Source organism: Staurois parvus, unplaced genomic scaffold (genome assembly GCF_062004578.1).
Source record: "Staurois parvus isolate SC_StPar_1 unplaced genomic scaffold, SC_StPar_1.0 ptg000887l, whole genome shotgun sequence".
Taxonomy (NCBI): Eukaryota; Metazoa; Chordata; class Amphibia; order Anura; family Ranidae; genus Staurois; species Staurois parvus.
The window spans coordinates 1,665,060-1,691,370 of NW_028318683.1; the positions used below are offsets into that span (position 1 = coordinate 1,665,060).

The 26,311-nt window shown below is 47.3% G+C and overlaps 1 protein-coding gene across 1 annotated transcript; it reads left to right on the forward strand.

The window, feature by feature from the left end:
* The first annotated feature begins 373 nt into the window (after positions 1 to 373).
* Positions 374 to 16,449, forward strand: MRI1 (methylthioribose-1-phosphate isomerase 1). The gene is made up of 6 exons (XM_089656138.1): positions 374 to 562; positions 3,388 to 3,623; positions 5,940 to 6,112; positions 8,705 to 8,881; positions 14,659 to 14,883; positions 14,970 to 16,449. The coding sequence occupies exons 1-6, from the start codon at positions 431 to 433 to the stop codon at positions 15,089 to 15,091; spliced, it is 1,065 nt and encodes a 354-aa protein (XP_089512264.1). The 5' UTR covers positions 374 to 430; the 3' UTR covers positions 15,092 to 16,449.
* The last annotated feature ends 9,862 nt before the right edge of the window (positions 16,450 to 26,311 follow it).

The window sequence follows — 26,311 nt, forward strand, 5'->3', positions numbered from 1 at the left end:
AACTGACAATGCTGCTGTCCAAAGGTGCCCCCTGTGCTCCTTCGTACAGAGTGGGGTCACTCTAATACTGGAGGCGTGTTACTGGCCCAATCACCAATTGGAAGTACAAAACAGAGGACACCGCTGTGAATGCAGCATAGAGCCCGGGATCACAGGGGGTCCTGGCGTGGTTATGTATGAGGGTTGGGCTCTGGGACCCGGGAATGAAGCCGGAGGTTAAGCATGATAGCCAGGCTACCAGCAGCCGCAGTACTGTCTGGAGTAGACTGACCGCTGTGCAGAGCTCAGCACATGAGAAGGAAGGCAGCGCGGCCCCTCTATTACAATACATGCGGTAACCTTGCAGAGACAGGGAGCCTCGCCCTTGCTAGCCCGGCCCGCCCACTCTGCAGACACGTGGTCACAGGCCGCGGAGAGCAGTACGCCGACCATGTCTCTGGAGTCGGTGCGATACAGCCGGGGATCCCTGCACGTCCTCAATCAGCTGCTGCTACCGCACACCAGCCGCTATGAGCCGGTGAGCGGAGTGCAGGGCGGAGCCGAATCCATCCGCACTATGAAGGTGAGACACTCCGCCCCCTCCTCACAGACCACGTGATCTCCCCGCCCACCACTGCCCAATGATTTACCATGTGATTACCCCGCCCACCGTACCCCCCCATATACCATGTGATCACCCCGCCCACCGCACCCCCCATATATCATGTGATCACCCCGCCCACCATAACCCCCATATACCATGTGATCACCCCGCCCACCATACCCCCCCATATACCATGTGATCACCCCGCCCACCATACCCCCCATATACCATGTGATCACACCGCCCACCGTACCCCCCCATATAATATGTGATCACCGTACCCCCCCATATACCATGTGATCACCCCACCCACCGTACCCCCCATATACCATGTGATCACCCCGCCCACCATACCCCCATATACCATGTGATCACCCCGCCCCCCGTACCCCCCCATATACCATGTGATCACCCCACCCACAGCTTTCCCCTGATATACCATGTGATCACCCCACCCACTATACGCCCCCATATATCATGTGATCACCCCACCCACCATACCCCCCCATATACCATGTGATCACCCCGCCCACCGTACCCCCCATATACCATGTGATTACCCCGCCCACCGTACCCCCCCATATACCATGTGATCACCCCGCCCACCGTACCCCCCATATACCATGTGATCACCCCGCCCACCGTACCCCCCCATATACCATGTGATCACCCCGCCCACTGTACCCCCCCATATACCATGTGATCACCCCGCCCACCATACCCCCCCATGTACCATGTTATCACCCCACCCACAGCTTTCCCCTGATATACCATGTGATCACCCCACCCACCGTACCCCCCATATACCATGTGATCACCCCACCCACCGTACCCCCCCATATACCATGTGATCACCCCGCCCATCACTGCCCAGTGATATACCATGTGATCACCCCACCCACCGTACCCCCCATATACCATGTGATCACCCCGCCCATCACTGCCCAGTGATATACCATGTGATTACCCCGCCCACCGTACCCCCCATATACCATGTGATCACCCCACCCATCACTGCCCAGTGATATACCATGTGATTACCCCGCCCACCGTACCCCCCATATACCATGTGATCACCCCGCCCATCACTGCCCAGTGATATACCATGTGATTACCCCGCCCACCGTACCCCCCATATACCATGTGATCACCCCACCCATCACTGCCCAGTGATATACCATGTGATTACCCCACCCACCGTACTCCCCCCATATACCATCCATATACCATGTGATCATCCCACCCACCGTACCCCCCCCCATATACCATGTGATCACCCCACCCACAGCTTTCCCCTGATATACCATGTGATCACCCCACCCACAGCTTTCCCCTGATATACCATGTGATCACCCCACCCACAGCTTTCCCCTGATATACCATGTGATCACCCCACCCACAGCTTTCCCCTGATATACCATGTGATCACCCCACCCATCACTGCCCAGTGATATACCATGTGATCACCCCACCCACCGTACCCCCCCCCCATATACCATGTGATCACCCCACCCACCATACCCCCAATATACCATGTGATCACCCCGACCACCATACCCACCCATATACCATGTGATCACCCTGATCACCGTACCCCCCCATATACCATGTAATCACCGCACCCACCGTACCCCCCATATTCCATGTGATCACCCCACCCACCGTACTCCCCCAATATACCATGTGATCATCCCGCCCACCGTACCCCCCATATACCATGTGCTCACCCAGCCCACCACTACCCAATGATATACCATGTGATCTCCCCGCCCACCATTGCCCCCTGATATACCATGTGATCACCCCATCCACCATCACCCCCATATACTATTTGATCACCCTGCCCACCACTGCCCAATGATATACCATGTGATCACTCCGCCCACCACTGCCCAATGATATACCATGTGATCACCCCGCCCACCACTGCCCAATGATATACCATGTGATCACCCCGCCCACCACTGCCCAATGATATACCATGTGATCTCCCCATCCACCACTGCCCAATGATATACCATGTGATCACCCTGCCCACCATAGCCCCCATATACCATGTGATCACCCTGCCCACCATACCCCCCATATACCATGTGATCACCCCATCCACCATACCCCCATATACCATGTGATCACCCCACCCACCATATCCCCCATATACCATGTGATCACCCCGTCCACCATACCCCCATATACCATGTGATCACCCTGCCCACCATACCCCCATATACCATGTGATCACCCTGCCCACCATACCCCCATATACCATGTGATCACCCCAGCCACTAGTGCCCCCTGATATACCATGTAATCTGCCTGCCCAATGATATGTCATGTGATAACCACGCCCACCACACCCCCAATATACCATGTGAACACCCCACCCACCACTGCCCCCTGATATACCATGTGATCTCCCCACGCACCACTGATATTTGATCATTTACCCCACCACTGTTTCTAGACTCTGGGATTTATTTATGAGAACATTAGTTTGGAGTACAGTATGCCACTCTGTCATCCAGGCTGCACTGATTTCACCTACTCTCTGTAATAGATCATTTCCTATGGTTGACAGCTCCATCTAGTGGCCAATTTGTGTTATAGTCTTCTGAAATACTTCATTGTGAAGCTATATCACATTTTGGCCACTAGATGGCGCTATTAATCATAGGAATGAATCTATTACAGAAATTACGGGTACATTTTGTGCAGTTTGCATGGTTTTAAAGCAATGCAAGCTTGGAAATCGGTGAGATGTCCTGGGTGCTGATGAGACTGAAGATTCTGTGTCATATCTGCAGGTCCGCGGAGCTCCAGCCATTGCCATTGTGGGTTCTCTGAGCCTGGCTGTTGAGCTTTCCTCCCACCCCCCGCAGCAAGTGTCGGATCTTCTCACCTTTGTCCGGGAGTCCATGGAGCTGTTGGTGGGAGCCCGGCCCACTGCTGTCAATATGAAGAAAGCATCCGATGAACTGAATTCCTTCCTGGCTGGGGAGGCCGAGAAGCCGGGGGTCACGGCCCAGGAGCTGACTGAGAGGTGTGTACAGGGTATGCCTGGTCTAGATGTAACCCACACTGATTGTATTTCATTGACTTCTAGGCTCCTCTCGTTGCACCCCAGCATGAATAATGCTTTCCCTGATTGCTTGCAGAGATTGTACAGGGATTGTCCGTTGTGCCTCACAATCTCTGCACTCTTTTTATTCTGCCTTGCAGCACTGAGGTCCTTGGTTCAAACCAAGACACCATCTGCATGGAGTTTGCATGTTCTCCCTGTGCTTGTGTAGGGCATAGTGGATCAACACATTTTGCACTAACACTTCAGGATCCATGAATTGAGCATGGATCCTGAAGAAGCAAGTGTTATTGCGAAACGCGTCGATCCACTATGCCATCTTTGAAATTGGATTGATGCACCAAGCCATCAGGTTCACATCTGGCAGTCAATTTTGTGACTTTATGTGGCTTTCATCCCGCATCGTGTGAAACTACTTAGGTGGCGGCTAGTGGAGGAGGATTTTTCCCGTCACTAAACAAATTTATTTCCCTTCTAGGCTGAGTTTATACAAGCTGCGTCTGCCTAGTTTGTAGCAAGATGGGCAAACACTGTTGGTGAGAGCAATCCCTGGAGTGTGGTGACAGGAACACAGAGGGGCATAGTTGGTCGCTTAGCCTCGTCTGCATGCTTTATGCACAAAAACATAGGAACTGGGTGCAGAAAAATGGCGGCAGGTGCTCTGGACTGATGAGTCAAAATGTGAAATATCTGGCTGTAGCCGAAGGCAGTTTGTTCACCAGAGGGCTGGAGAGAGATACAATGATGAGTGTCTGCAGCCAACAGTGAAGTATGGTGGAGGTTTCCTGCAAGTTTGGGGCTGCATTTCTGCAAATTGCAGATTTGGTCAGGATCAACGGTGTCCTCAATGCTGAGAAATACAGGCAGATACTTACCCATTAGTGGTGCACCGAAATGAAAATTCTGCTGCTGAAACTGATACTGCAAATTCAGACTGCATGTGGCCGAAAACTGAACTGAAACCAAAATGTCTGCGTATGTGGGGGTGGGGAGGCTCCAATTTTTTTTGTATTTTTTTTCTACATGTATATATATATATTTTTTTAACTTATGATTTTATTGCTATCACATAGGGGACCAATAGTCCCCTATGTCAGGGGTGGGCGACTGTGGCCCTCCAGCTGTTGGTGAACTACAAGTCCCATCATGCCTCTGCCTTTGGGAGTCATGCTTGTAACTCAGTTTTGCAATGCCTCATGGGAGTTGTAGTTCTACAACAGCTGGAGGGCCACAGTTGCCTACCCCTGCCCTATGTGATAGCATATGAGTGACAGGTCCTCTTTATACGGGTGAGGGGGAAAGAGAGGAGCGGTGTATACAGTGAGGTAGCAGTGTATACAGAGAGGCTCCCTCACTGGCTGTCACTATATGTCGGTGCCGATCTTTAAATGCAATGGCCGGCTTTTTTTTTTCTTCACTGTGGCTCACAGAATTAGCTGTCACTTTCCCTGGAGCTAAAGGAAACGTTGTTTCTTTTATCTCGGGAAAGAAACTAAAAGGAAACTTTGTTTCTTTTATCTCGGGAAAGAAACTAAAAGGAAACTTTGTTTCTTTTATCTCGGGAAAGAAACTAAAAGGAAACTTTGTTTCTTTTAGCTGGGGGGAAAGTGACAGCTGATTATCTGAGCTATAGTGAAGAAAAAAAAATGGTAATTACATTTAAAAACCGGCACTGACCTATAGTGACAGACAGGCACTGTATACACTGCTCCGCTGCTGCTTTCCCCCCCCCACATCTGTAGTACACACAGTCTCCTGTACCGGCACCTGTATCGGCTACATTTTTCCTAGCGGCAGAATGCCAATAGGGCTACTTTCGGCCGATATGTTCCGGTGGCTGAAATTTCAGTGCATCCCTATTACCCATCATGTCATACCATCAGGAAGGATTAAGATTGGCCCCAAATTTATTCTGGAGCAGGACAATGACCCCAAAGATACAGCCAATGTCATTAAGAACAACCTACCTGCTGAGTTCTTTCAAAAACTGCATGTAAATGCACCTAGAAGAATTGATGCTGGTGTGAAGGCCAAGGGTGGTCACTCCAAATATTGATTTGATTTGGATTTCTCTTCTGTTCATTTACTTTCCGTTTTGTTAATTGATAAATATAAGATATTACCACCTCTATTTCTGAAAGCATTCTTCATTTACAACATTTGTTCACTTTGGCACAGTACTGTATACACATTACAACCTTTAGATTGCTTGACGTTCCCAGATCCAGGAGTCACTTCCTATCCATCTGAATCCCTTGGGTCTTGTTATCTTCACAGTGTCATCCAATGGGCAGAGTCTCTTCTAGAGGAAGATGTTAAAGACAACCAAAAGATTGGAGACCTGGGAGCTCAGCATATTCTGGAGACCACCCAAGCGTCCGGTGGGGTTTGTATAATGACCCACTGCAACACGGGGTCCCTGGCTACTGCTGGCTATGGGACTGCACTAGGTAAGAGGCTTTCTTGGAGGGCGGGGCTCTGTTCCTGGGACAGTTGTGTAGGTAAAGGTACAGATGGATTAAGGCACTATAGGGTCATAAGCAAGGTAGATGCTTTGGCCGGCCATGTCTTTGACCAATATTGATAAGAATGGCAATAGGTATGGAGAAATTGCCCCATTAGCATTGACTTTGCCATGCTTACTCCGTATAAGTCCATCCTCCCTTGTGAAGTAATGGACAGAAGCATGGCTTAGATCAGGGGTCTTCAAACTATGACTCTCCTGCCATAGAAGTACTACAAGTCCCGTCATGTCTCTGGGAGTCTTGCCTGTGGTTGTCAGAGTCTTGCAAGGCCTCATGAGACTTGAGGTTCCTCAACACCTGGAGGGCCATAGTTGGGAGACTCCTGTCTTAGACCAACAGGAGTCTGAAGGTTGTAGCTGGGTCCTCTGGATATCCAACAGGTCCTTGGCTCCTGGCTAGGTTGCCTTGTTGATGATCTGGTTCTTGGTAAAGGAAACTGGTGCAGGGAATGTGAAGGCTGAGATTGTAACCCCCCCTCTCCCTCAAAGGCTGGGCTATCAAGCTATTGACCCAGAACAGCATTATATAAAGGGGAGTCAGGAATGTTCCAGGTCATACTTGTTCCAGCTTGGGGACACAGAAAATATTTAAAGCTCTACTGAAGCTACACTTTTATTTCCTTTTCCTGCCACAGTTTTACCGATTTGTAACAAATGCGGAACTAAACCCAACTCTGCAATTGTTTCCCATCTGAAAGCCCATAATGCCAAGGTTATACAGCCAGCAATGAATTTTTCATTTACCATGCAATGCTCATTCTCTGCTTACTTTTAGTTTTGCTTCCCTCAGGTAGTGGGAGCGTAGTGTCCGCACCAATCTTGGCATGCTTCTAGTGCCGGGACTCTCTTTGCAGTGTGCAGGCTTACATCCGGCCAGGACTTGCCTACCATCACCAGTGCAATCTGCTGATAGCCATTTTGCATTGTTGCTGGTCCTGTTTGTCATGGTGGACGGCGTGCATGGAATTCACTGCTGATGTTGGTGGGGGTGAATGTAGATAGAGGAGTGCTGCTCATTAGCCAACATGGGCGCAGGCTTCAGTAGCCAGAGGGTTACCAGAAATGTAAATTTATTAACCTCTTCCGAGCCGCCCTATAGCAGAAATACGGCTGCGCAAAATCACGTATATATGCGTGATTTCGCATTTCCGGGCAAGGGGTGTGCATGCGCCCTACCTGCGTCCCCATTCGTGGCTTCGGCTGTCCATCACCGGGTCGGCAATCACTGAGTATCACTGATGGGGGAGAGACCTGTATGTAAACAATATAGAGCTCTTCCCTGTCAGCTCCTGCACACTGCTTTGTATGGCTCTGCCTAGCACATCAATACAAAGCAGTGTGCTTACAGTGAAACGCACACATAGTAAAACAGCACACAGTTAACCCTTTGATCGCCCAGATGTTAACCCCCTCCTGCCCGGTGCCATTAGTACAGTGTCAGTGCTTTTTAGTAGCACTGATCACTGTATTGGTGTCACTGGGGATGTCAGTGACTGTTAGTCAGTCCCTCCCCCGCTTGACATACGGGTCCATTTTAGTGCATGGTCTAGTGTCCATTGTGTGTCAGTATTGGGGGCCGGTGGCTTGTGTTGTTACGTTTACTTTACACTTTTTGTTTTTTTGTTTTTTTTTTCATTTTGTTTTTGTTTTTTTTTATCGTCATTAACCACTTCAGCCTTGGCAACGTACCCGTATGTCGCATTATTGAAGGGGTTATACCGGGATGATGCCTGCATCTGCAGACGTTATTCCGGTATCTTTCTTTTTCAGCAGGCAATGGGCTTTAATATAAAAGCGATCCTATTGGCTAATTAGCCACTGGATCACTTATTACAGGCAGCAGAAGGGAGTTTGGTGGGACAGGAGAGCCACCGGTTCCTCCGGCAGGCCATAGACATGACTGAGGAGCGAAACATCCCCTATCATCTCTGTGGTCTAAGATTGGCCAATCAGTGATCACATGATCGGGACCTCGTACAGAGGTCCCGTCCGACGATCAGTGTTCCACTGTGTCTGGAGGACACAGCGGGCACCGGATCGCGGTGCTCCGCGCTCCCAGGGAGCGCACACAGCTAGAAAAGGCGGGTGCTGTTTATGAACGGCAACCCGCCCCTGGACTGCCACCGCCCTGCCGTTTATAAACAGCAGGCGGACGGCAAGTGGTTAAAAAATATATAATGTTTAGAGGTTCTAAGTAATTTTATAGCAAAAAATGCAATTTTTTACATGATGGAGAGGAATGTCAGGATTAGCCTGGAGCTCCAGTGGTTAAATGTCAAAGTGTGAAAGCAGATGGTGACTTCAAGTGATCTCCAGAACATTGTGGAAATGTGCAGCATACCTGAAGGCAGTGATGCAATCTGAAGAGTTCCAATGTGCTCCTATGAGGTCTGGTGTTGGTCAATTGCAGAAGAAGACACCAGTCACCATGTATAGTGTAACTTGGCCCTTTTAGCTCAGATTCATCTATTGCTGTGTTGAAACGTGTCTCCTTGTCATCTTCTGTCCCTTCATGTAGGTGTGATACGCTCCCTTCACTCCCTTGGCCGCCTGTCCCATGTCTACTGTACAGAGACTCGTCCATATAACCAGGGCTCCCGGCTCACGGCCTATGAGTTGGTGTATGAAAAGATGCCGGCAACTCTCATCACAGACAGTATGGCGGCGGTCACCATGCGAGAGCGTCATGTCAATGGTGAGGTCCAACTCACACTACAGGCTTCTCTTAATGCGAATCTGAAGTTTTGCATAAAGTGGGTATGAAATCAAATTTTGGTCTGTGATCGAAAAAATGATTCTGAATCTTGGCTGGTATAATATATGGTACCACGCCCTTAATGATAAGCAGAACTAGATTAAAATGCAAGAGAATAGGACTTTACAGGTACCAGCCACATACACAGTGTATAGATAAAATATTCACAACCTAATAAAAACAGTTCTCATACATGAGACAATAAAAAACAGCCAAAATACATCAATGGTTATGTAAGTTCCATCTATCAGTCTTCAGATGGCAACTTGGAGGCTCAATGCTTTTCAACTCTTAAAGAGTCTTCATCAGGAAAAAAGCAGTGTATTCTGAAATATAGATGTACATAAATACCAAAACCCAATAACATCAAACATTGTGCAAAAAAACTAGTCCATATTGATTATATATAAATCACTACTCATACATACCCAAAGATGTAACATTCAAAAAACACAATAGATTAAGGCATGTCTCTAGAAAATAGGCTCACAAGGTGGAATCTCAGAGAATGCAAAATGTCTAAACCGCTGGCAACAAAAGTGAGTACATCCCTAAGTGACAATGTTCAAACTGGGCCCAATTAGCCATTTTCCCTCCCCGGTGTCATGTGACTCTTTAGTTTTACAAGGTCTCAGGTTTGAATTGGGAGCAGGTGTGTTAAATTTGGTGTTATCGCTCTCACTCTATCATACTGGTCACTGGAAGTTCAACATGGCACCTCATGGCAAAGAACTCTGAGGATCTGAAAAAAAGAATTCTTGAATTACATAAAGACGACCTACGCTATAAGAAGATTGCCAAGACCCTGAAACTGAGCTGCAGCACGGTGGCCAAGACCATACAGCGGTTTAACAGGACAGGTTCCACTCAGAACAGGCCTCGCCATGCTTGACCAAAGAAGTTGAGTGCACGTGCTCAGCGTCATATCCAGAGGTTGTCTTTGGGAAATAGACGTATGAGTGCTGCCAGCATTGCTGCAGAGGTTGAAGGGGTGGGGGGTCAGCCTGTCAGTGCTCAGACCATACACCGCACACTGCATCGAACTGATCTGCATGGCTGTTGTCCCAGAAGGAAGCCTCTTCTAAAGATGATGCACAAGAAAGCCCACAAACAGTTTGCTGAAGACAAGCAGACTAAGGACATGGATTACTGGAACCATGTCCTGTGGTCTGATGACACCAAGATCAACTGATTTGGTTCAGATGGTGTCAAGCGTGTGTGGCGGCAACCAGGTGAGGAGTACAAAGACAAGTGTGTCTTGCCTACAGTCAAGCATGGTGGTAGGAGTGTCATGGTCTGGGGCTGCATGAGTGCTGCCGGCACTGGGGAGATATAGTTTATTGAGGGAACCATGAATGCCAACATGTACTGTGACATACTGAAGCAGAGCATGATCCCCTCCCTTTGGAGACTGGGCCGCAGGGCAGTATTCCAACATGATAACGACCCCAAACACACCTCCAAGATGACCACTGCCTTGCTAAAGAAGCTGAGGGTAAAGGTGATGGACAGGCCAAGCATGTCTCTAGACCTAAACCCTATTGAGCATCTGTGGGGCATCCTAAAATGGAAGGTGGAGGAGTGCAAGGTCTCTAACATCCACCAGCTCCGTGATGTCGTCATGGAGGAGTGGAAGAGAACTCCAGTGACAACCTGCGAAGCTCTGGTGAACTCCATGCCCAAGAGGGTTAAGGCAGTGCTGGAAAATAATGGCGGTCACACAAAATATTGACACTTTGGGCCCAATTTGGACATTGTCACTTAGGGGTGGACTCACTTTTGTTGCCAGCGGTTTAGACATTAATGGCTGTGTGTTGAGTTATTTTGAGGGGACAGCAAATGTACATGTTATACAAGCTGTACACTGACTACGTCACATGTTGTCACATGAAAAGATAGAATAAAATATTTACAAAAAAAAATGTGAGGGGTGGACCCACTTCTGTGAGATACTATATATATATATACATACACACAAATACATACACGTGCATGCACACATGTATACATAGAGAACACCATTCAGTATAAGGATTTTCTACCTGTAATAGAGATATGGTCAACTCCAGAGCTGCTAGGATCGTTGTGATGGTACTCACTAGACCCACACCAGAGACAACACTGGTTGTATCATCCTCAAACAGCTTAATAAAGGGTCAGACTAAGAATCAGCTGATCGTCCATATCCAATCATATTGGTTAGGGTATGCTTCTAAATATAAAACATCTGGGCACTAACTGAGGCATCCTGGTTGGGGACTGCCTCTTTGAGTCTGCCCATCAAACAACGGAGGCCCCGCCATGTGCTCATTGGTTGATGTTATTGGGTTCTGGTATTTATGTATATTTATATTTCAGAATACACTGTTTTTGCCCTGATGAAGGCTCTTTAAGAGTTGAAACGTGTTGAGGCTTTGAGTTCGGTCTGTGACCCCGTTGGGGAGATTTTTCTCTCACTTCCGGAGGGTTCCTTCGAGGAGTACTGCAGAAGCTATGTACAGCACCCTTCCTCAGCACACTTCTCAAGAGCCCTGAGCCCTGGTGCAAGCAGTGGGCTCTTGGGAACATATCAGAATGCCTTGATGGGTAGATGTCAGTCTGGAGAAGTGGGCATTCCTAAGAAGGTTGCTCTTGTATACAGACTGGGTAACACCCATATGTGATGCTGAGCCTCCATGCCTGAAAGAACTGAAATTCAGTGAATGAAAGGAGGGGCTAAGGAGAGTCAGGCTAGGGAGGAAAGAGCTAGATGATGCTGACATCTTCCAGCCAGTCACTGGTAATGAGCCTAGCTCTATCTGATTTGCTGTAGCTTCCTAGTTAAGCATCTATTAGAAGCTCACAGTGTGCAGTGAAATCAGTAAGCAACTGTGCAAGACTTGGGAAGAGCTGGCCTGAACACAAGCCTTACCACCGTACCTTACGCAAAACTAAGAAAAAAATGTTTGCTGGAGTGAGGCTTTAAAGTGGTTGTGAACCCTTCCAAATACCCAGTGAAGTGACTGACTTCAGGTGATACACAGAAATAAAAAAAGAATCCTTCTACGTAAAGTTGTACCTGTTTATCTAAAACCTTCTCTCCTCTTCATCCGTTAAAAGTGCAGAATTTATACAGCTTGTTTGAGCTTTCAGAAAGAAGGGGGCGGACATCTGAAATTACACTTTGCAGATCTCAGTGAGGAGGGCTTTGAGAGCTGATTGGGGGGAAGAGACACACCCCATTCACTCAGCACACAGGAAGAGAGCTGAGGCTGCCAATCACAGGATGTATGCTGTAGCTCCCTCCCCTGTCATATTTTTTTCTCTTAGTGTCAGGAAAACTTGTCAGAAGTGACTCATGTAGATAAGAGAGGAAGGAGGCAGCGGGCAGAAATGACACTTAGTGCTCTGGATTGAGAAAAATACACACTATAGAGGGATATGTTTTGTGCATACTTCATTTCAAAGGTTTACAACCACTTTAAAGCCCACCTCCAGATTTCAGCCACTCTTCCTTCACCCCCCCCCCATCTTTTAAAATAATTTCAGCATCTATACCTTAAAGAATAGTTGTAGGAATGGGCATTTTATACATGGCTTCAATGGTCCAGGTTGGACCAACAGAACTATGTATATAATATACCTGGCTAATGCCCCTGGGAGCTGGAAATCATTGAAGTAGATACCGCTCCTCCATTCATCTCCACTAGATTGTGGGTCCTTCTGAACACAAGAGGTTGGCAACTCAGCATGGGTGCCCTCTAGGGAATGGTTTGCTGTTTCTAAATGAATGCAAAGCGTTCTCTGATTGGATGAAAGTGGAGAGGCAAGGTGGTGACTTCTGCGCACAACTCTTGGCATAGGCTAGAGCAGGGGTGGGCAAACTTTTTGACTTGAGGGCCGCAATGGGTTCATATATTGGACCCGGGGGCCGGACCAAGAGTAGATGAATGATGTGTATGTGTCATCCATAGTAAGTATAGTAATATTCTCCCATAGTAAGCATAGTAATTCATCCCCCATATAGTAATTCATCCCCCATAGTAATTCATCACCCATATAGTAATTCATCCCCCATATAGTAATTCATCCCCCATAGTAATTCATCCCCCATATAGTAATTCATCCCCCATATAGTAATTCATCCCCCATAGTAATTCATCCCCCATATAGTAATTCATCCCCCATATAGTAATTCATCCCCCATAGTAATTCATCCCCCATATAGTAATTCATCCCCCATAGTAATTCATCCCCCATATAGTAATTCATCCCCCATAGTAATTCATCCCCCATATAGTAATTCATCCCCTATATAGTAATTCATCCCCCCTATAGTAATTCATCCCCCCTATAGTAATTCATTCCCCATATTAATTCATCCCTCATATAGTATTTCATCCCCCATAGTACTATTCCCCCCCAAGTAGTAAGCCAAGTCCCCCCTGTGTCAATTCACTTACCTTTGCTCCGCGCGTTCCTCTCGCCGTGTTCCCGCGCCGTTCCGGTCTTCAGGGCGGACTGTGAGAGGAGCCTAGCTCCCCTCACGTTCGTCACGCTGCCCCGCCTACACACATCCTGACAGCCAATGTATCACACTCCGCGGGCCGGATTAAAAGGTCCACCGGGCCGTATAAGGGCCGCGGGCCGTAGTTTGCCCATTGCTGGGCTAGAGTTTGAAGTCCAAGAGGTGGCTGGATGAGTATCCTCCAAAAGAAACCCAGTGCATGGCATGGGAACAGGGAATAGGTACTCTAGCATCTTCAGACACCGGTGTCTCTTTACCACTGCCAAGATCTGCGGCTGAAGCTGTGGGAGAGGTGACTATACTATATTTTCTTTGCATGGGGACTTTTATTGTGAGTTTTGATTTTAGTGACTGTCAATTTAGACCTGTTTCACACAGGGGGTTCAGCTTGTATAAGAGCAGTGTAAACAGCAAGCATTGTCAAAACATTTGCAGAGCTCCCTGCAAGCTTTGTTGAAGCTTTAAAATACCATTCAGCTCCAGTTTGTAAATGTTGAACACAGATCCTAATGGGAGTGCTGATTGCCACTTTAAACAAGCTGCTAGCAGGCTTCAGGACTTCTTGAAGCTTGAAGTCATATACGGTAGGCTATGGAGACTTCTTGAAGCTTGTTTAACGCTCGCTGAAGCTTGCTAGCAGCTTGCTTAAAGTGGCAATCAGCACTCTCATTAGGATCTGTGTACAAAAATTACAAACTGGAGCGGAATGGTACTTTAAAAGCTTCAACAAAGGCTGCTGAAAGCTCTGCAAATGTTTTGATAAAGCTTCTTGAAGTCATATACGTTAGGCTATGGAGACTTCTTGAAGCTTGTTTAATGCTCGCTGAAGCTTGCTAGCAGCTTGTTTAAAGTGGCAATCAGCACTCTCATTAGGATCTGTGTACAAAAATTACAAACTGGAGCGGAATGGTACTTTAAAAGATTCAACAAAGCCTGCTGAAAGCTCTGCAAATATTTTGATAAAGCTTGCTGTTCACACCGATCTTATACCAGCTGAAGCCTGTTTGAAACAGTCCTAACAAATTCCAGCATACGGGGACACGGATCAGGATGCAGGTACTATATGTATACTAGGAGATTGAAGCCTTTGAATATGACATGCTACACTCTCCAACCCACCCCACCCCACAGATCTTTTGGATTGCTACTTAAAATGTCTTACTCTGAGATCAGTTTTAAAGTCTTCAATAACCCTCCATTCTTTCCTCAGCTGTTGTAGTGGGAGCCGACCGAGTGGTGGCCAATGGGGACACAGCTAATAAAGTTGGGACATACCAGCTGGCCATCACTGCCAAATACCATGGAATACCCTTCTATGTGGCTGCACCAAGCACGTCATGTGACCTCAGCCTGCCTACAGGAGCCAGCATCGTGATTGAGGAGAGGCCAGGTCATGAGTTGACGGACATTAATGGCGTCCGTGTGGCAGCTCCAGGTAGGTGGATGTGTCAGGAATTTATATCTGGGAGATGTGTAATGTGGCAGACTTGGCTACACACTGACGGCTGCTTTCTCTTGCAGGTATTGGAGTTTGGAACCCAGCATTCGATGTCACTCCTCATGAGCTGATCACTGGGATAATCACCGAGAAAGGAGTCTTCAGACCGGAGGAGCTTAAAGCTGGCCTGAGCCACAGTCTTTAAAAGGGTTCTATAGTGAAGGAAGAGGGTGGGGGGGCAGGATTAACTGACATTCCAAAGATTGCTGCAGTTGACACCAGGGGCAAACTTGGGCGGCATTTTTCAGGAGGGCAGGGCCACCCCCCAGAAGAAGGGACAGTGGTTCTTCTGGGCAGCGTAGCTGGATGGTGTCTCTCTCCTTCCTGGGGGAGGGGGGAACTTGCAGTGCTGTGCGCGCTGGGGGGGGGGTTGGTCACAGGTGAGGTGCAGTGGTTGGGCTAAGGCCAGTGCCCGGGGTGTGACCTCCTCTCCTCCAATGTGATGAGGCTGAAGGTCTGTGCCTCACTCTGGCCGCTCTCGCCCTTCTTGCAGTGGCTCTCCGCACTTATCACTGGTATGAGACAGATGCCTGGAGACACTGGGACCAATGCAGGAAGCCAGGGGGAAGAGGTACGATCCAGAATACATGTGCGGCCCAGTCCAACACCCCCCCCCCCTCCAGGGGGAAAAATTGCAGACCACCCGGGGAGGAGAGCCGCTGTCCAGAGGAGTCTGCCTGATCCCCTTCCCCCTGCCTGTACATGGCCATGCTCAGCCACTGCACCCGTCGCTTCAACTCCACTGTATTCTGCGATGGCGGGTGCGGATTATTTTGCATTGCCTAAGGCAGCACAAATTCTACATACACCTTCTGGTTGACACCTAACTCTTTTGAAACTTGTGGAAAGTGGTTGTAAACCCTTAATTCACCCAGTGAAGTGATTGGCTTCAGGTGATACACAGAGTTAAACCAAATCCTGCATAAGTTGTACCTGTTTATCTACGGTATTCTTCTCTCTACATCCATTCAAAATGCAGAATTTATAAAGCTTGTCTGAGCTGTCATAAAAAAGGGGCAGAGAGCTGAAACCACACTCTGCAGAGCTCAGTTGAGCAGAGCTCTGACTGCGGATTGGAGGGAAGGGACACCTCCCCCCCCCCCCCTCCTTTACACAGCTCACATGAAAAGAGCTGAGGCTGTCAATCACAGGTTGTACTTGTCTCAATTAAGTGTAATTTTTTTCTGCTGCCTTGTTCCTCTGCTAATTGTGTGAGTCCCTTTTGACAAGTTTTCCTGACACCAAGAGAAAAAAGGTGACAGGGAAAAAAAAAAGGTCTACCTTCCTTTCTTTTCCAGCATTTTGTTCTCTATGCAATGCTGTGTGCTTTTTGTGGGGTCTGCTGATTGGCTGCCGATTGCCATGATGAGTAGCTAAACTGCACTTCAGCAAATCAATTGTCTTGCTCACTGTGACGTCCCATTTTTCTTCTACCTCATTCCTGGATCTTCCCCTCTGTTACCCAGAGACACTCTTGTAATAAATTATTCCAGTAACTTCTAAGTCTGCATCTGTGGTGTATTTATATAACTGGTAAGGCAGTTTTGGAATTCATACTTGTCTGTGATGTAAAGTGTCATTAAACCCCCATCATTAACAAACTATCAATGAATGTTGCATACCATGCTGACCCAATTACTAAGACATTCATTTTCTGAATTCTGCAAAAAAAAAAAACAACTTGGTTGATCCTGCTGTACTGTGTCTCCCCTCCTGTCTATGTCCCCATTACATTTGGGGATTTTGCACAGCAGTGCTGGCAGCTTTCTGGCAAGAAAAATAATTACATTTTGAGGTTCTTGGAGACTTCTTTTAGCATCAAATGGAAAGCTATTGGGCTGAATTTTCTAGGCTGGCCATTCCTGGACAAATTAGCAGTCATTTAAAATCTCCACTTCTGGATTGTTTTTCTTTTTCAGTGATTCATTTCAAATAATTTGGCAATCATTTGAAACTCCTTGCCAGACCCCTAGACATCTACATCCTTCTTTCTGAGGGCCTTAGCTTTGTATGATTATACCACACACATCAGTAGCAAAAGTGCTCACCAGATCCCATACGGCAGGACTCAAAATTTCCACTTACCTGCTCGCATTTGGCGAGGGGAAACAACGTTGGGGCGAGTGTCCCAGCAGGTCCGCCATCAGGGGGAGAACACAGTTGTTGCTGCTGCTGACCAGGGCTGCGACTAGCAGTGGCACTTTCTCTTGAGCTCAACACACAGGCTTAACATCTACCCTTCTGGATCCTCCAGTCGCCGGGATCCACTGTCCTGTTTACAGTGAGGAGAGGGAGTGGATATGCTCAGCAGAGAGAGCAGCAGCAGCAGCAGGACAGTGCGGCTGGGATATCCTTCTGCTCCGGTACTGAGAGTCTCCCTCTCTCTCCTCCGCACTGCAATCGACTCCAATGTGTGATCAGCTCCCGATCCTGCTCAGAGCACACTATCTGTGTCACATCTCCATCGCGTGGGGGGATGCAGTTGGGAGGAGGTAGCTGTCAATCACAGAAGAGGGGTTGTGGGGGCTGGGAGGCTGTCCCCTCTGATCACCCCCTGCAGCCCTCTTAGGTGGGGGTCTCCTCCTGAAGGGCGGTGGGCAGGGCAGTTTGTGTGGGGGTCCTCTATGATCTCTCCCCTGCAATCCTAGCTGGGGGTCTTTGTTTTGGAGAGGGTTGAGCGGGGGGGTATGTGTTGGGGGTCCCCTCTGATCACCTCCCTGCAATTGTAGTTGGAGGTCTCCTTCTCCTGGAGGGGGGTGGCGGTGGGGGTCTGTGAGTGGTCGGGGGGGTTAGAGGTCCGTCAGTGGACGAAGGAGGCATTAGTGGGGAGAGGGGGTGGTAGTTAGGGTTTTGTTAGTGGGGGCTGTAATTGGGGGTGGGGGTCTGTCAGTGGGGGGAGGGGGCGGTGATTAGGGAGTGGGGTATGCCAGTGGGGGGACTGGAGATGGACAAGGGATGGAAGAGGTGGTACAGGAGGAGGATGTGGGATGAAGGAGATAGAACTGGAGGAGGAGCACGAGGGTTAGAGGAGATGAGAATGGAAGAGGAGGACATGGGATGGGGGAGATGGGACTGGAGGAGGAGGAAGAAATGGGATGGAGAAGGAGGAGGGCATGGGATGGAGGAGATGTTTACATTGCTTTATTTTAATGTTTTTTAAAGTTGTTGTTAATATTTATTTGTGTAACTTTATTCTGCATAAAATATTTAAGTGTCATTTCATGGGATCATTTACAAGAGCGTGTTTAGGGTCGGAATTGGGGGCGGGGCAGGGTAGTGGTTGGGTGGGGTAACTGGTGGCGAGTAAATGTAAGGCGCGGCTAGTAGCTCAGGTCTTGAAATTTTGATCCCTGCCATACAGTATATCTGAGGTTTCACTGCATACTCCCTAAGGATGTTAATGATTGGCACCCAGTTTGTAATTTAGATTCTAATGATGAATACATCCCTTTGAATGCAAACAGCAACATATTCAAATGAAAAAAAAAAAAAGACAATTTATTTGTAAATGTACCACGCTTTTAAACCACTCTCTTAGGTTTCTCCTCTGCCATTTATTTAGCAGGTAGGCTTGTTTGCATCTTAAATGCATATTTTCATTTGATCCATAAGTGCCGGTTCACATATATGCGGATTGGATGCAGTTTGCAGTATCCAGTCCGCATAACATGTGAAATAACATTGCTTCCTATGGTGCCTGTTCACATATGCCTGTAGCACTGGCGGTGTGGATTCAGTGCTGATTGAAAAAGAGTCCTGTCTGATTTCTGAGCAGTGCGCTCTGGTTTAGGTGTGGATTACAGGCTATTGACTTCTATGGGAACCATTTCTAAACTGCATATGTGTGAACAGGATAAAATCCTGACCTGAACCTGATGTAAACCTGTCCTGAACCTGATGTAAACCTGTCCTGAATCACTGAACAACTACTGTGTCAATTAGCTGTGAAACCTGAGCTTCAATCCACACCACACATGTGTGAATCAGCTCCCAAAGTCCAAATCATACAAAACCAAGATGTATTATTTTGTATGAGGCCAAGATATGCAATTTCACCCCCAGTGCCAAGGGTCCGTATGTCTGATACATTCTACACTAAGTACCATCTCTATGCTGACGACACACAAATCTATCTTTCTACCCCTCACCCCTTCAGTCTCCTCCTCACCTCACCCCTTCAGTCTCCTCTCACATTACTAACCTACTAAGCGACATATCGGCATGGATGTCACTCCTCTTCTTCAAACTCAATCTTTCAAAAACTGAGCTCTTAGTATTCCCCCCAGCCCGTGCCCCCTCTCCCGACTTCTCCATCAAGATCAATAACACAACCATCAGTCCCTCCCCTCATGCCAGGGTACTAGGTGTAACCCTAGACTCCCATCTGTCCTTTCAGCCCCAAATCCAATTGCTGTCCAAATCTTGTAGACTTCACCTCCGCAACATCTCCAAGATACGCCCGTTCCTAACCTCAGAAACTACTAAGCAACTCATTCCCTCCTTGTTATCTCTCGCCTTGTATTGTAACTCCCTCCTCATTGGCCTACCTCATCGCAGGCTATCCCCTCTTCAGTCTGTCATGAATGCTGCTGCCAGACTCATCCACCTTACTAACCGTTCTGTATCTGCCACCCCTCTCTGCCAATCCCTCCACTGGCCTCCACTCAGTGTCCTCCACCCCGCTCTGTCAATCCCTCCATTGGCCTCTACTCAGTGTCCTCCACCCCTCTCTCCCAATCCCTCCACTGGCCTCCACTCAGTGTCCTCCACCCCTCTCTGCCAATCCCTCCACTGGCTTCCCGTTGCCCAACGGATAAAATTCAAAACATTAACAATAACATATAAAACCATTTATAACTCTGCCTCAAATTACATCACCGATCTTGTCTCTAAATATCACCCAAACCGTCCTCTCCGCTCCTTGCACGACCTCCTGCTCTCTAGCTCCCTTGTCTCCTCCTCCCATGCTCGTCTCCAGGACTTCCCCCATCCTCTGGTACTCTCTACCCCAATTTATCAGACTATCGCCTACTCTGCTCACTTTTAGGCGATCTCTGAAAACCTATCTCTTCAGGGAAGCCTATCCTGCTCTCAACTAATAATGGAATCTTCTACTCCTCCTACCAGTCCATCCCCACAGTTACTACCTTTTGTACCACTAGCCCCTCCCTCCTAGATTGTAAGCTCCAAGGAGCAGGGTCCTCCTATCCCACTTGTATTGAACTGTATTGTCTCCCGTTATATTGTAAAGTGCTGAGCAAACTGTTGGCGCTATATAAATCCTGTATAATAATAATAATAACAACACTACAACAGTAGAAAAAATTGACTAGTAAAGGCAAGTCTCATTCCAGGATCCGGTCCACTCTTCGATGTCTTGATGGAGCAGGATTCTAGGCGTCTATACAGAGTTGGAGAAATGTAGGTGCTCAAATTTTGCCCCTATATTTATATTTCTTAGTCCTACATTATGGGTCATGGGGTCGTGTTCTGGAACACTGGGTTATACTGCCACTTTTAGGAGAATTGAACACTGGCATAGCAAAGCTGTAAGGACAGCCCAGTGTAGCCCATTCCGCTCCCAAAATGCCTCACTTTTTGCTGGTGTCTTTAGAAGAATGGATATCTCTCTGAGAGAAGTAAAACCTTTTGTCACTTTTTTTTCTTCTAGCAAGGATCTTCAGTAGCTGCAGAGCCACTGGGGCTACTTATGCAGTTTCCACATTGGTTACATCTTGGCTTTGCTCTGGGAGACTGTATTCCACCAGGAAGAAGATGCGGGCTGGCCTGTAATCTTGCATTCTGGGCACTGCGTCGTGCATTTATCGCTCACCTAGGCAAGTGGTGCAACACCAGAACTACAGACTATAGGTCCAGATCCAAGGTACACCCATCTGTTGGAACCCAATCCCTGAAAACCTCTTAAGGGGTATGCCTGCAGATGGGCAAAGACTGTTGAATATGGCTTGTCTCTAAAAAGCTATATACCTGGGCAAAGCTTCAGGATTGAAAATGGCTGTGGTCTTTTAAATGGGAGTCCAGTTGTGCTGCTCCAGTTCCCCAGAAGTATATAGCAGAGCACCAGCTGTGACACATTCAGTTGCATGCAGGCAGTGTGAGAAGATCACCCTTTCGCCCCAGAAAAATGAGGATAAACCCTCCGCTTGTTAAACCCTTGCTTCTGAAAGGAAAAAGAGTTCCTTGTTTCTTTCAGTCTTCAAAGGTCAATCCCAGATCCCAGTTTTGCCCTAAACTCCAGACCTCAAGGGTTTAACCATTACAGTGGTTTATTGTAATTTTCTTCTGGCTCCCTCAGGGAAAAGACATTCCACCTCCGATTTTGGAAACTGTTGAGGGAGTAGTTGAACTACTTTTTGTGGCTGATGGTAATCCCTCTTGAATTGAGCTTGCTATGCACTGACCAGATTCTGGAACCAAAGTTGCTCCTTGGAGAGTAGGGTGGATAGTGGCATTCCAGAGTAGTTTTGTTCCGTCTGGCTCCTGCAGGGCATTCATACCCAGTGTCACCGGGACACCCGCAAGTTACCACATCCCCAATCTGGTCTACTGTTTGGTAAAACACTCAGATGGACATCCAGGTGACCCAGTGCCCAGCCCTTATTTTAACAAAAACCTGCAAATTGGTTTTAAAAAAGGACAATTTTTTTTTTTTTTAAGTGGCTTTTGACGTAACTGTATTACATGTTTCCTATTATATGATGGTCTTGTTTTTAATTATTCAGACTGCAGATAAAAGAGAAGTAATGGCGCACAGAAGAGCCAATAATGAAGCTTGCACAGTTATGTAAAAACGCCAAAGTTCATGCTGATAATAAAGTCCAAAAAGAGTCCATAAACAATGGCCATCCTCAGAGCGAGTCAGCTCTGCATATGAAATGACAAAGAAGAAAGAAAGGGGGAAGCACCACCTGAGTGCAGTATTAAGATTCTCATTTATTGGCAAGTGGTTAAAAACACAAGAAGCCAGGTAATGTATCGCTCTTCTTATGAGTCAAGGGTCCGCTGCTCTTCTCTGTCCTGTGGAAACTGCCACTGCAATACAAGGTGGTAGATGGTAGTGTTGGGGCATGGATGCCCTGTGAGCCAGGAAGTCCTTCACAACCAGCGTAGAACGCACGGGTGGAAGTGGTGTCACTGGAGGAAGAGGCACACGGAGAAGGCAAAACGGGCTATGCGCTCAGAGCGAACGGCTCCTTCAGGCCTGGGGATGCATTACTACAGGATGCTATTTATAGAGAGTGTGCGTCTGAGGGACTACAGCGACCAGCGGCTCTATATACAGTTGCAAGAAAAAGTATGTGAACCCCTTGGGATAACTTGGAGTTTTGCATGAATTGGGCATAAAATGTGCTCTGAACATCATCTAAGTCACAACAATAGAAGAACACAGTCTGCTGAACATAATACTACACAAACATTAGATGTTGCCATGGTTTAATTGCACATAACGTAAACATTCACAGTGCAGGGAGGAAAAAGTATGTGAACCTTTGGACTTAATAACTGGTTGACCCTCCTTTTTTTACAGTGGGGATGAGGTTTTGATGTTGGTGTGCTGTGCCTTTTTTTCTCCACACATAGTGTTGTGTGTTCTTCCCAAACAACTCAATCTTGGTTTCATCTGTCCACAGTATATTTTGCCAGTAGTGCTGTGGAACATCCAGGTGCTCTTTTGCAAACTTCAAACGTGCTGCAATATTCTTTTTGGACAGCAATGGCTGCCTCCGTGGTGTCCTCCCATGTTCTCCATTCTTAATGTTTTCCTTATTGTAGATGTGTTAACAAAAATGTTAGCATGTGCCAGAGATTTCTGTAGGTCTTTAGCTGACACTCTGGGATTCTTCTTTACCTCATGCAGCATTCTGCGCTGTGCTCTTGCAGTCATTTTTACAGGACGACCACGCCTAGGGAGAGTAGCAACAGTGCTAAACTTTCTCCATTTGTAGACAGTCTGTCTTACCGTGGACACATGAACATCAAGGCTTTTGGAGATACTTTTGTAACCGTTTCCAGCTTCATGCAAGTCAACAATTCTTGATCGTAGGTCTTCTGAGATCTCTTTTCTGCGAGGCATGGTTCACATCAGACAGTGCTTCTTGAAACCAGTAAACCCAAAACAGGTGTGTGTTTTTTAAGGGCAGGACAGTTGTCAGCAACACATCCAATATCATTGCACTGATTGGAGTCAAGGTTGGCTCACTCCTGGCTCCAATTAGCTCTGGGAGAAGTCATTAAGCTAGGGCCTCACATACTTTTTCCTCCCTGCACTGTGAATGTTTACATGTTATGTGCAATTAAACCATAGCAACATCTAATGTTTGTGTAGTATTATGTTCAGCAGACTGTGTTCTTCTATTGTTGTGACTTAGATGACGTTCAGAGCACATTTTATGCCCAATTCATGCAAAACTCCACGTAATCCCAAGGGGTTCACATACTTTTTCTTGCAACTGTACATATACCGCCCAACTCTTTGAGATGGGAACAAGGGACATCTATTAGCAAAAGTATGCGGGCATAAGACACACCCCCTGCCATGTCCTCCTTAAAGGAGAATTATACAAATATATATTAACCACTTGCCATCTGGAGGATAAACCCTGCCCCCCCCCCTTCCTGACCAGGCCAATTTTTGCAATATGGCGCTGCGGTACTTTAACTGACAATTGCACAGTCACGCTACTCTGCACCTAAATGAAATGTACAGTATGTCATTTTTTCCCCACAAATAGAGCTTCCTTTTTTTACCTTTTCATTTTTTACTTTTTGCGCTATAAACAAAAAAAGACCATAAAAAAACAATATGTTTTACTTTTTGCTATAAAACATGTCCACTAAAAAAATTTAAAAATCAAATTTCTTCATAAATTTAGGCCAAAATGTATTCTGCTCCATGTCTTTGCTAAAAAACAAATCCCAATACGTGTAAATTAATTGAATGAGCTATAAAAGGTGCGGCGCTAAAGTAATGAATGAATCAAATGAAATGCTTCTAAAGCATGTGCATATACATAAATAATAAATGATGATAAGATGAATAGAAGCAGCAACAGAACGAACAGCAACAAAAATAAAAAGCAGACACAGTGAGGCTCTCTGATCAGCGCTATCAGTCTAAATTGTGAGAGTTCGTGAATTATTAAGTGTTCCTGCATGGCGACCACTTACTGTTATCTCACATATATATTCTTATTATTATAGCCAAATTTACCACCCTAACTCCTCCCACAGGCAGGCAGCAGAGTGACAAAAGCTAGAGTGTGAGCTGAAAAATAAAAGTTGAAATGCATTTCTCACTCTGTCAAGCTTGCCATGTGCACTTTTTACATTTGATCAATCAATTGTTTAGTGTAATGTTTACTATCTTTACTCACTCCAAACTCTCCACACAGTTACTCTGCCCAGTCCAATCTTTTCACAGTTACTCCACCCACTCCACCCAGTTACTCCGCCCACTCCAGTTGTAGACTACTGGTGGAGGTAAGAACACTTCACACAATTTCTCCAGAAATTGTAGCTTTTCTAGTTAATATAGCAATAATTAATAAACTGATAAGTGTGGTGATGGTATCCGTGACACTGAGTGGTCAGCGTTGGGTGATATAAAATGAATAGTGACTGATAGTGAACATATATCAAATGACAAAATTGCCATAAACAATAGTTATAAAAAAGTCCAGAAAATAAATCCATGAACAGGTGGCACTCGGTTCTGGTGAATTTGTGAAAAGTATTCCTTTATATGCACTCACCAGAAGCAGGGGCGGACTGACAACTCATGGGGCCCCCGGGCAATAGGGGATCATGGTGCCCCTGTGTCCTCACCCACACCCAAAAAAGCCTATGAAAAAGCCAATGAAAGGTACCAGGGGCATCTCATGGGGCCCCCTACTGACCCCGGGCCCTCGGGCAGTGCTCGAATGGTCAGTCCGCCCCTGACCAGAAGCACATATAAAATGCGTATGAGCAGCTGGTTTCTTCCCCAGGTAAGTCAGGCAGCACAACCATCAGTCATAGGACCATGAAGGCCAGGATGAGCTCAGATAGGGATGATGACACCAAGCAGCATGAAAACCGCGATGAGAAATCCTGAGGCATTAGCTCACAAAAGAGCCAGAGAAAATCGGCTAATAGTGTAGAACTTTATTACCGGCAGGGGCAGACTGGCCATTTGGAAACTCGGGCACTGCCCGGGGTCAGTAGGGGGCCCCATGAGATGCCCCTGGTACCTTTTTCATAGGCTTTTTTGAGTTTGGGCAAGGACACAGGGGCCCCATGATTCCCTATTGCCCGGGGGCCCCATGAGTTGTCGCCTCTGATTACAGGTACAGAGCATGCACGTGGAGAGTACAAACAAACAGTATAAAACAACTCACTAAGATGGCCGCCGGACCTTCGTGCGGCCCCAGCGGCAAAAAACGAAAAACCCGTAAGTGTACAAAAAAAGCGTGCAAGTGAAAAAACACAAACACAAAAAAGTGCACTTAGGGGTGTGCTTTGGCCATCCCCCGAAGGGGTTGGATCTCTACCCTGATCCCCCGGGGCACGAAGCTCCTGACAGGGACAAGGTTCCTATGTGGTCCGCCTAGCCAAAAGGCCTGGCGGACCCCGTTCCTTGTGGCCTGCCGAAGCCAGTCACCAAGTACTTGGTAAGGGGGCTCTCCCGAAGAGAAAAACCCCCCAGGGACAGGGGAGGAAGGAACCAAAAGGCCACACATCCTCTCCCTAGACTTCAGGGTAGGCCCGAGGACCCACACCCTACCATCCTGTGAGAAAGAAAACACATACAAAAGTGAAAGTGACAAACGTGAGGAGAAAATAAAATAAATAAATAAGTGGCCGTGCAGATTGTGCACTGGCCAGGCCCTGAGGCCCGTAGCAAAAATTGCCCAGGACTTAGCCAAAAGGCCTAGCCCTAAAAGGCACAGTGCAGGAAAAGTGTTTGAACACAGTGACCATGTGCACGTTTCACACATTGGGGTCCCACACCCAAGTGTTACTAAGAGCACCCCTGAGGCGACCACTCTCAGGGGGCACTGGTTCGCGGACTCTCTGCCTCCCCGGCCCCTGGCCAGACAAGGTAGATCCGTTCCCATTAGGAGGTACTGGGCCCCTCTGGTGTTCCTGGGGGGAATTACTCCCGGGTCCCAACAGCCTGTGGGCACCGCGGTTTCTGTTCCAGCCTGTACTAACCATCAGGACCCCCATCCTACCAGCAGGGGTACTATACAACCAATCATAACCGCAAGCAGGAATGATGGTGGAGCACCCCTACTGGACACTGATAAGAACTACACTTGATCTTAGACAAAAGGCCGAGAAGTGATTTGTGTAAATTAATTGG

What these genes read in the sequence shown, in the direction of transcription:
- MRI1 (XM_089656138.1), top strand. Translation starts at nt 431, where the DNA reads ATGTCTCTGGAGTCGGTGCGATACAGCCGGGGATCCCTGCACGTCCTC. An exon ending in GCCCAGGAGCTGACTGAGAG is followed by an intron (nt 3,624 to 5,939) that starts GTGTGTACAGGG and finishes TTATCTTCACAG; the next exon opens with TGTCATCCAATGGGCAGAGT. An exon ending in CGTCCGTGTGGCAGCTCCAG is followed by an intron (nt 14,884 to 14,969) that starts GTAGGTGGATGT and finishes TTTCTCTTGCAG; the next exon opens with GTATTGGAGTTTGGAACCCA.